Raw genomic sequence first — 12,092 nt, 5'->3', positions numbered from 1 at the left:
TTAAAAACACTGTGTTTAACTAATGGTATCGCAATAATACTTTAATTGGAACGTACACAAAGATTTGGGGGGTTTAAAGGAACAAAACACCCATAAAATTTTTATGTAAACATATTAAAAAAGAAGCCGCATCTCGATAAAACCTGTCTTATCGAAAAAATGCTAAGAGGCAAAAAAGTTGTAAAGACATTGTGTTTAAGTAAAGGTACAACAATAATAATTTAACTGGAACGTACACAAAAGTTTGGGGGGATTTAAGGGAACAAAACCCCCATAAAATTTTTATGGGATGCACAAATGTCACTATAATTTATTTTTAAGATGCTTCGGTCATATTAATCCAACACGTCCATTTTCAATAAAATATCTCTAATAGTTTTCGATATATTGGAAAAAATCGATTTTCATTTTGTAACTTCAAAGGGCTATAACTTTTTTTATGTGCATATTTGTACTAAGGTAAGTTAGGTTTAATCGATCTATTTTTGGTTCCAGAATATGTGATTAAATTTATGACCTGTATTTTGTTACACCCTGTATAACACAGTACTGATACCGACTATGCTATACGCAAGTGAAAACTTGACAATTTTGGAAAAACATAAGAGCAGGATAACTGCAATGGAGATGAGATGCCTAAGAAGGTTAGTTGGAAGGACAACCAAGAACCAATAATGAATAAAATAACGAAGAGACAAATGAACTGGTATAGGCATTGAATGAGAATGCAACCCAACAGAGTTAGAAGAAAAGTCCACGAAGCAAAGAACATCGTAAAAAGAAAAAGTGGCAGACCAAGAAAAAATGGATACAGCAAGTAGTAGAGGCGGAAAAAATTAAACAAAAGGCATTCGAGGAATTGAAAGTTTGAAAATAATGGCAGGAAATAGAAAACAATGAAAAATATGGGTGAGAAGAAATTAAAATATCTAGCCCAAATCCGACATCCTGATAGGGAAAAAGGAAGGAGAGAAAGAAAGAAATATACAGGGTGTCCAGAAACTCTACCGACAAACGAAGACAGGAGATTCCTCAGATAATTTTAAGACAATTCACCTAGTCCGAAAATGCTTCCTAAGGGAGCTAGAGCTCTTTGAAGATGGCATCTTGTAATTAGTTCTTCTTAAATACCTCCAGAACTCTTCTAGCTAGATAAACAAAAAATTTTTTTATAGACATGACTCTGTCTGTTTTTTCAATGTGGCTCTAGTAAGTTGTCATTCCATCGTTTTCGTGGTCTTCCCACTGATCGCCTTCCTATTGGGGAACCGTCTCTCGCAGTCCTGACTACCCTATTTGTTGTCATTTATCTTATGTGGTCATTCCATTCTATTCTTCTGTTTCTTACCCAGTTATTAATGTTATCCACCTTGCATCTCCGTCGTATATCTGTACTTCTAGCTCTGTCCCATAGAGTCTAACCATCGATTTTTCGAAGGGTTTTCATCTCAGCTGTTTCGAGCAATCTTTTGTCCTCTCTGTGTCGGGTCGTGTTTCTGCCGCGTATGTCATTATTGGTCTGATGACTCTTTTGTAAATTCTGCCTTTCATTTCTTTTCCGATATTTTTATTTCTCCATATTGTGTCATTCAGGCAACCTGCGGCTCTGTTTGCTCTATTCACTTGATCTTCCACTTCTGTTTCGAGCCTTCCGTAGCTAGATAGTGTGATGCCTAGATATTTAAACTCCATCACTTGTTCTATTATCTGACCTTCCAGCTCCAATTTACATCTTATTGGATCAGCTGTTATAAACATGCATTTTGTCTTTTTTGAGGAAATTAACATGTTCAATTTTCTGGCGATTATGTTGAATTGGTGCAGCATACGTTGTAAATCATCTTCACTTTGAGAGATTAGTATTGCATCGTCCGCATAGCAGATTATTTTAAGTTGTTTCTCTCCCATTTGGTATCCTTTTTTAGTTCTTACTTTTTTTATTATTTCGTCCATGATCAGGTTGATCAATAAAGGACTCAAGGAATCCCCCTATCTTATCCCATTGCCGGCTTCAATTGGGTCAGTTAGTTCATCTTCCACTTTTACTTTTATTGTGTTGTTCTGGTAGATGTTTTCTATCGTTTTAATTATTCCCAGAGGTACCTCTCTCAAGCATAACAAGTGGATAACGTCCTTTAATGTGACCCTGTCAAATGCTTTCTTAAGGTCCACGAAACATAAATATGCCGGTTTGTTGTATTCCAACGATTTCTCTTGAACTTGCCTCATTATAAATATAGCGTCAGTGCACGACCTTCCCGACCTAAAACCTTGTTGTTCTTCTGCTAATGTTATAATTTCATTCAATTTGTTTGTTATCACTTTTGTTGTTAATTTTAATGTTGTGTTTAATAAGTTAATCCCTCTGTAATTCTCCGGGTCTGATTTGTCTCCTTTTTTGAAGAGAGGTATTAGGATGCTTGATATCCATTCTTGTGGTATTCTGTTTTGTTCTATTATTTTTTGTATTAGTTTTAATAGTTGTTTAGAGAGATCTTGTCCTCCGTACTTTAGAAGTTCGTTCGATATTCTGTCCTCTCCTGGAGATTTTCTATTTTTTAATTTTCTTAATGCTTCCTTTACCTCTCCCTCCTCGATGTTTAATTTTTCGTTTGTCGTAACTTCAGGTGTTGGTGGCTCATTATCGTCGCCTGTAGCAAATAGGTAGCAAATAAACAAAAATTAGGGAGAGAGAGTTAATTTATCCGTTATTGTAAAAAAATCACAAATTTACTGCTAAAAAATAACATAAAAAAAAATAATCAAGAATTTTTGGAAAGAAAAAACAAGGTTTTAATTTATGGATACTGAATACTTACTGCTAGTATTTGGTAACAGATCAGGAAGGTAAGGCAGTTTCTTGGATCTAATAACTAAATCGTATATGCTTGGAGCTAATAACCTGGCTACCCCATTTGCTATAAGAACGGCGATTAAGGTGGGGATAAGATATGTGATAGAAGATGTCATTTCGAACAGGACTACGCATACAGACATTGTATGAGTAACAGCTCCAGAAAATGCTGCCGCACCAACTGCTGCGTATGCTCCTGGTATGAGTTTAGATCTATAACCAATACCTGCGAAAGAAAAAACATGTTAGTTTAGTTATTAACATTCTGTATATAATATTCTATAGATAATATACAGTTCTTTAGTTCAACTTCACATTAAGCTCACAGATCACACTCCGCTCAATCTCCGCTCACGATCAATAATTTTCTACACTATTCACATTAGACGCTCAGGTCACGCTCCGCTCACGATCAAGAATTTTGGTATACCTACTACATATTCAATTTGATGGGAGTCAGAGAATAGACACGGTTCTTCCCATGTAAATTTGTCTTTAACATATTTAAAGATTTTTCAAATAGTAATTTAGCTAGATATATTGCTTTATGTTTGGATGAGGAAAAGCATCCATATGATGATAATATGATGAAAGAAAAAAATACACCACCACCATTAGGGAGGTTATTACTCCAGTTGAGAAGTTTGCTGTATGCATAAGGTTAGTTAAAATTGTATCTTCTTCTTCTTAAAGTTCCCTCTCCTACGGAGGTTGGATATCATAATGGCTATGGTCACTTTGTTGGCTGCTGCTCTGAATAGTTGTAATGAACTATAGTTAAACCATTCTCTAAGGTTCCTCAGCCAGGAGATGCGTCTTCTTCCTATGCTTCTTCTTCCTTGGATCCTTCCTTGCATAATAATTCTCAACAACTCATATTTTTCTCCTCTGGTAATGTGACCCAAATATTCCAGTTTTCTACTTTTTATACTTTTCATAATTTCTATCTCCTTATTTAAACGTCGTAGCACTTCAACATTGGCAATTCTTTGAACCCACTGAATTTTCAATATTCTTCTGTAACACCACATTTCGAACGCTTCTATTCTTCTTATGTGTTGTCTCTTCAATGTCCAAGCTTCCGTTCCGTATAGCAATATAGAAAATATGTAGCATCTTAGAGCCCTCAATCTGAGAGGCAACTGAAGGTCTTTGTTTTTAAGCAGTGTCTTCATTTTTATAAATGTTTGCCTTGCAGTTTCAATTTGGACTTTAATTTCTTTGCTTTGGTAATTTTTGTCATCAACCCAGGTTCCCTGATATCTGTATGTCTTAACTTTTTCTATTTGGGTTTGCTCTATCATTAACCTTTCATTTCCATGTTCTGTTTTTGGGACAATCATAAATTTTTTTCGGTTTTTTGCGTTTCGTGTTGCTTGTTCGATTTCCTCCATTATGATCTCTGGTCCCGTTTCGCTGTCGATTTCTTCCGGTTCTTGTCTATTATCCTCAAACAGATCTGTTATGTATGTCTTCCACTTTTTTAATTTCTCTTTGACTTCTATAATAATTTTTCCATTTATGTCTTTAAGAAGGCCATCTTTCTTTTTTCGCTGTGTATTTGTGATTTCCTTTATTTTCTTGTGCATGTTAAAGCTATCATACTTTTTAGAATATTCTTCTATTTCACTACATTGATTTGCCAGCCAGGTGGGTTTGGCCTCTTTTATTTTCTTTCCTATTAATCTCTGGATTTCCTTGTATTTTGCCGTCGGCAGTAGGTGCATATATTTGGACAACGTTTATCTTTTTATAGAATGTTTGTAACTGAATCATCATCAAAAAATAACGACAGATTTATTTGTCTCTTTGTCTACAAGTATGGCAACTCCATATCGATGTCTTGGATCGTTGTTACCAACATAATACATTATGCCGTTGTTTGTGGTCAGTTTTCCTGAATCGGGCCATTGAACGTCGCTGATACCGAATATATTTATCTTAAGGCGATACATTTCAGCTGTTAGGTTATCGAGCTTACCTGGTTGATACAAACTCTTCACGTTCCATGTGGCCAGTCTTAGGGTTCTTCCTTTTTCTATTTTTTCTAAACCAATGGTTTTCATGGTTTCCTTCTGATTATGAGGGTTTCGTTTGCTGACGACCTGACAGGCCTCATATTATTCAAGTGTACCTCTCCTGCCGGATCTTAGTTTCCGACTTCCATGATCATTAAAGTGTCTTTGGGTTTTCTCAAATGCTATTATGATTGTCTAGGAATGCCATTTTAGACCTTTAATACAGTGGTTTTCCGTTCCCTTCTGTATCCTTATGCCGTTGACCACTTCTATCTACCCTTGTATCTACCCTTTTTAAAAGAATGTAATTGTGTATTGAAATAATCCATCGAGTTGCGAAAATCGTACCTTCACCTAACATTAACTACTAGCGTGTCACGAACAAACTATTCTGCCGGAGAAAAAAAGACCGCGGTCAAAAGAGCGGGACGGAACGTGAGCCTTGTGTTTAGTGTGAATAGCACGACTTAAGATGGTGCAAGAATACTTTACCAAACCTTGAGCTGAGCACGAATGGAGTGTGACCTAAGCTTGATAATGTGAATCAACCTTAAGAAAAACGTGTAACATGAGCGTGCACGTACTTATTCTTTCAAGATAGAGTGCATTTGATAAATGTTTAAAAGTTTTGTGGTATGTATTGCAATTGTTTCAGACTAAAAAATCAATAAAAGAAAAAGTCTAGAAGCAGCTTTTAAACATTAAAAACATAGGTACATGGTGATTCATTAAAAATAAATAGTATTATGCTAGGCTTGCCTGAATCACCCTGTACATTTAAATTTATGTTTAAAAAGCGCAGAATTATATATAAAAATCGACGGGTCTCGGCGTTTTGTTTTAATTTTTCTAAACAAGGAGATAAATAATTTTATTCCATATTCCATATTCTTCTTTTCATAACAGCTGTTTTTATATTATAAAACAGCTGTTTTATAAAATATGAATATGGACTAAAATTATTTATCTCCTTGTTTAGAAAAATTATAACAAAACGCTGAGACCCGTCGATTTTTATATAATATAATTCTGCGCTTTTTAAACATAAATTTAAATATACAGGGTGATTCAGGCAAGCCTAGCATAATCCTATATGGTTTATTTTTAATGAATCACCATGTTTTTAATGTTTAAAAGCTGCTTAATAACCTAATCTTAAGAAACTATATTATGTAGGGTCTATTATGAATATTACAGGGTAAAATTTTGAAATTATACAGTGTGAAAACGACTTAAGGAATAGAAGTGTTTGAGTCCTTATTTGAGAAAATTGTAAATAACGCTCGTAACGATAACTTTTAAATTTAAATGTGCGCTTTTTAAACGTACATTTAAATCTACAGGGTGATTCACGCTCGTCTAGAATAGTCTATCTTTTTTTTTAATGGAACACCCTGTATATTGTTTTATTTTTAAAAGCTCCTAAATAACTTGATCTTAACAAACTATATTATGTAGGTTCTATTATGGATAATACAAGATAAAATTTTGATTGGTGTACCCAAATTATATGTAGTTCAACTATAATTATCTGGATATTATTAATTTAATCTGCAATTTTAAATATTAAAAATAATTACACTTTTATAAAAAAGAACTTTTTTATAATAAAACCTTTTTATTATTTATAGGAAAGAATATAAAATAATTTAACGATAAACGATTTAACGATAACATGCTTAAAATTCCAAAAATTTCACTCTACTAAAAAAGTACTTTTTATAATATCACGGTTTTGTTATTGTACATATTCGCGGTGTGCAAGTACTTGGAAGGGAAACGAGAAACGGCCGTGCGCGAGTCGCGGAGAAATATTGCAACTATCTTAAATAATTCATATTGTCAATTGAAATTGTCAAATTGACGTATATTTCATACCTTCTGTCATTGAAGCAGAAAAATTATATATTGCTCCACAATATTGATATGATATGCAATTATTATATAAAGGTAAATTTAATTAATTGTATTTTGCTTGCAGTACTGCATTTTAATCACTAATTTTATTTACTACATACAATTGTTTACGTTTGCATAACATAACCTGCATCTTATTTTTTCTTCTTATTATTTTTTTGGACTATGGCCTTGACAATTATCTAGCAACCAGGACTAATATAATTGGCCAATATAATTAAAAGTGCGAATAAAAGTACAGAGCGTAGAAATAGAGGTCGCTTTGCCGAACTTGCACGGAAAGAATAATTAACTTATGAAATATGAATTTTAGTAGGTGTATTAACTGTTACTTATAATTATGATTCAAAAAATTACACTCGTATAAAATAGTATTTTTTTATAATACCACGGTTGTTTAAAATTGTAAATTATAATTTTAAGTATATAAACTTTTAATTATTTATTAGAACAATTAAAAAAAAGATACGCAACAGCCGGGTTCCAACTGGGAACCTCTCGGTCTGCAGTATAGTGCCACTGAGGCACCATCAATTTGTAGATATCGATTTATTAACATACTTTAAAATATCATTGCATTAGTCACATTTTTAAAATAGTTTGAAATTAAAAAAAATTGATTTATCCATACAGTGTGATTGGTGGGGTAAAGCTTTGTAGATCCGTTATAAGTAATAGATAGTAATAAAAGTTAATAACAAAAATTGTAGCCAACTTTGTTTACAGATTGATAATCAGTAATCGTAAATTGTAAGTTTTAGACAATTATTCAGTCATGGCTTACTTAAAATTTGGAAAGATTTAGACCCGCAATTATTAATAATTTTGCTCTGAAAAATGAAAATGTCTCGAAAACTAATAAATTTACACATAGGAAATGTTATACAAAAATTATAGTATGGTAATGGTACTTTTCGATAACGATATAAAATACAGGGTGTTCTATTTAAAATTACTGAGAAAATAATGTACTTGCGTTTTGACTCACCCTGTATTCAATATAAAGAAAATTAGCAAAACAACCATTTACGAAAATTTTGACAATAAATAAAAAATATGACGTCAATACACCATTGACCTTGTGCTTCCTTTTATTTATACAGGTAGTTAAAGTTACGATTTTCATATAAAATTGGTTATAACTTTGTAAATACCCCGTATAACATACCAAACCTTTATATTTTTGTAATCGAAAAGTTACGAAGATTTCGAATATAAAATAAAATACAGGTTGCTCTATTTAAAAAACATAAGTTTGGTCTGCGACTATGTTATCGAACACCCTATAACATTCTAACTAATTTTGTAATGTAAAGCTCAAAGTTCGCTACAATTTTTGGTATTAAGTTTTATCGCTATGCATTACTATAACGGATCTACGGAGCTTCACCCCACTAATTATTAATCACCCTGTATAATAGCAGTAAAATATTGCATTGTTAGCTAGTCCTAAGCTATCCTGAAAATTTCAGGTGTCTAGGTAGTCTAGAACTATTTTTAAAATGGATTACAAAATTTGCGGATTCCGTGACACCAACCAAGCCAAGTAGGTATATAAAAAGGTTTTAATAAGCATCCACCTACCTGTAGGAAACCAGCTATGCATTAGTTCTCCCATGATTCTGCCTAGAGCAGCACCAGCTCTAAAGTTTGGAATAAACGCTCCAGTAGGTATAGGTAGCGAATTGGCTATAATCGAACCTATCATTTCATAGAACAAATATATTACCAAATTTTCATATACGCTAGTCCAATCTGTCGACCAATGTGATACTATATCCTGTTGAGGCAAGGTTAAGTTTTCCTTAGTCCAAGAAAAATTACTAAACAGAGAGGTGACTTGTGGTCCTCCTGCTAGATCTGAAGCCATAAACTGACCTAGTCCTGGAGGAAAGGTCAATGAGGAAAGGAAAAGCACTACTATGGCTGGGTATATGAACCTACTAAAAATAAAAATCTCTAGTCAATATTAGAAGAATAAAAAGAACCGCTAAACGCCGTAAAAATGAGTGGCGCACGCAATATTCCAGCCGCACAAGGGCTGATATGAATATTATGTAGTGCAAAAACGTATTTTCATTTCGATGAAAAATAAAATTCTAGTTATATTTTGTAAGATTTTCTATATAGACCAGGGCGCATCTGTAAAAATATTAGTACATTTGGACGTTGAAAGGTGACTCAAATTTTCTTGCAGAAATTGCTTAAAAATAACTCAAATAATAATATTTAAGTTATCCTCCCTCCCAAAAATGTGTCCGGAACATTCTCCAAATAATCAAAATGTCAAAAAATTAAGGAGAAATGCGATTATTTTCTTGGTTTTTTGATTATAACTTTAAAAGTATTCATTTCCGAGAAAAGTTGTACAAACATAAAAGTTGCGTAATTAAATTTCATGCAATTTAGAATTGGTTAAAAATTTAAAAAATAGTCACCCTTGTTGCAAAATAGCAATAATTGCGAAAAAAACCATACAAAAACAAGTATTCGCATTTTACGTTTTTCAACGATTTATGCCAAACTCAGGACCTTCATATTTCACCCAGAAAAACTTTATGATACAGCAAAACAATACTGTAAATTTCATTAAGATCGGTGTAATAGATTTTGCAAAATAAATTTTGCAATCCAGCTTTCGCAAAAAAAATTCATTTTTTCAAAATGTTACAGGACTGAAAATATAGCAGATAGCAAGTTGAAATTTTTTTTGCTTATAGAAGTGTTCCGTACCTTTCATTTTCAATTTGCAAAACTAAAATCTATTAACTACCACGGCGTCAGGAATTTTTTTAAAATCAACATAAATTATTGGTGCTTCGCGCAGGACAGCGGATAGTTGCTCTGATTGGGCATTCCAATGACCTTTGATAATGATTGATACATTTTAATTTTTATTACATTTCGATATAAATAAATAAATTTGTTTATTGCAAAATAAAAACACCTACTCCATCCTTTGAAATAACACTTTTTTAGCAAAAACTTAATTGTTCATATATTTTAACTTAGAGAATAAAAGTTTATTATTTTTAAACATATGCAATTGTTTAAACAATATTTCACAAACAGTAATAAAATTAGTTTGATTTTTGTGGAATTAAAATATTAAAATACAACAAAATATAGAGTAAGAAAATATTATATTAGATAAAGATTGGAAGGAGTTTTGGTGGAAATCAATTTTAGGTCTGGATCCCGCGTATGAAAAAAAAGTTGATTAATAGCAAGCTGAAAATTTGTTAATAGCTTAAGGGTGTCTAGTCGAATAAACTTTGATATATGGGAACACTGAAACAGGGGTAGTTTTAATTGTGGAACAGGTTAAAATTTTGGAACGGTCACAGCACGAAAACGGCACGTTTATTTTGTCCGACAGAACAGACTTAAACTCTCCGAACAGAGATTAAACTCTCATGAAAAAATCAGACTGCTATTTATTACCTCTCATAATTCCTGTCATTTGACATATTCTACATGTTCCACTCATTAAAACGCCCATTTGGTGATAAATAGCAGTCTGATTTTTGCATGAGAGTTTAATCTCTGTTCGAAGAGTTTAAGTCTGTTCTGTCGGACAAAATAAATGTGCCGTTTTCGTGCTGTGACCGTTCCAAATTTTTAACCTGTTCCACAATTAAAACTACCCCTGTTCCAGTGTTCACACATATCAAAGTTTTTTCATACGCGGGATCCAGACCTATTTGTGTGAATCGAACACCGCTGTCCTACGCGTAGCACCAAAAATTAATGTTTATTTGAAAAATTTCCTGACGGCGTGGTAATTAATCGATTTTAATTGTGCAAATTGAAAATGAAAGGTACAGTACACTTCTATAAGCAAAAAAAATTCAACTTGCTATCTGCTTTATTTTAAATCCTGCAACGTTTAAAAAAAAATGATTTTCTTTGCGAAAGCTGGATTGCAAAATTTATTTTGCAAAATCTATTAAAGCGATCTTAATAAAATTTACAGTATTGTGTAACTATATCATAGAGTTTTTCTGTGAAAAATATGAATGTCCTAAGTGTAGCATAAATGGTTGAAAAACGTAAAATACCAATACTGGTTTTTGTATGGGTTTTTTCACAATTATTGGTACTTTGCAACAAGGGTGACTATTTTTTAAATTTTTAACTAATTCTACATTGTAGGAAATTTAATTACGCAACTTTTATATTAGTATAACTTTTCTCAGAAATGAACAGTTTTAGAGTTCTAATCAAAAAACCAATAAAAAAATCGAATGTTTCCTTCATTTTTTGACATTTTGATTATTTAAACAATGTTCCGGACCTTTTTGAGTGGGAGGATAACTCAATTATTATTATATGAGTTAATTCCAAGCAATTTCTGCAAAAAAATTTGAGTCACCTCTCAACGTCCATCTCAAAACAGATGCGCCCTGGACTAATAATATTTGCTAAATTTAAAGTAAAACACGCCACAAAAGAGTAACTTTCATACCGTTTGCATTTTGAAGCTCTTTTGTGGCGCGTTTTACTTCAAATTTAGCAAATATTATGGAAAAATCTTTTAAAATTAAACTAGAATTTTATTTTTTATCAAAATGAAAATACATTTTTGCGCCACATAATATTCATATCAGCCCTTTTGCGGCTAAAATATTGCGTGCGCTACTCATTTTTACGGTATTTAGCGGTTCTTTTTATTCTTGTATCAGGATTTTTTCAAAGTTTTTTTATAAATTAAATGTATGACCATGAATGTAATATTTCTCGATTACAAGTTATAAATGGTCGAATTATTTACCAAATGATCTAGTGGTTATGACACTAAACTTGTGATAGGACCATCCGAGTTCATATCCCAGCCATCCCAATGATTTTTTCTTCAATATAAGTCTTTGTGTCCATCGAATGTATACTAGATTTTTTTTCTATTCGAAATAGATTGAAAAAAATTTATATTTGGGTAGCTGGCAAATGAACTCAGATTGCCTGATCAAATTTAGCGTCGTAACCACTACAACTACATAAACCATTTCGGCGATAATGGTTAAATGGATTTTACTTTTGGAGCTCGATAACTTCTAAACGGCTTAACCGATTTTGATCACTAAACATGAGTTTGAAAGGCATTGACAAGTAGTATCTGATGCATCTAACGTCAAATATTATAACTGAGGTATCATAGGATTTTGTGAGCTTGAATAACCGTTTTTCCCATAGGAAATAGATTTGATCATATTTATGAGGCGTATAATTGAAAAATTCGAATTTTCTCAGATATTAGGTATACACCGTTAGACGCGTCTAGAGTCCTCCTACAAATACTCAGT

At 32.5% G+C, this 12,092-nt stretch overlaps 1 protein-coding gene across 4 annotated transcripts in view; it reads right to left on the bottom strand.

The window, feature by feature from the left end:
• Positions 1–12,092, bottom strand: part of LOC114326027 (chloride channel protein 2) — a 152,602-nt gene that overhangs the window by 15,540 nt on the left and 124,970 nt on the right. For all 4 annotated transcript variants that reach the window (XM_028274230.2, XM_028274229.2, XM_028274228.2 and 1 more), the window contains 2 exons: positions 8,374–8,732; positions 2,820–3,080 (listed from right to left, as the gene is read on the bottom strand). In XM_028274230.2, coding sequence (XP_028130031.2) covers positions 2,820–3,080; positions 8,374–8,732 — 620 coding nt within the window. The remainder of the gene's footprint in view (positions 1–2,819; positions 3,081–8,373; positions 8,733–12,092) is intronic.

The sequence above is a fragment of the Diabrotica virgifera genome, chromosome 3, assembly GCF_917563875.1.
Source record: "Diabrotica virgifera virgifera chromosome 3, PGI_DIABVI_V3a".
NCBI classification, from domain to species: Eukaryota; Metazoa; Arthropoda; class Insecta; order Coleoptera; family Chrysomelidae; genus Diabrotica; species Diabrotica virgifera.
The sequence above is the reverse complement of the archived record's forward strand: the minus strand, read 5'-3'. Positions and strand labels throughout refer to the sequence as shown.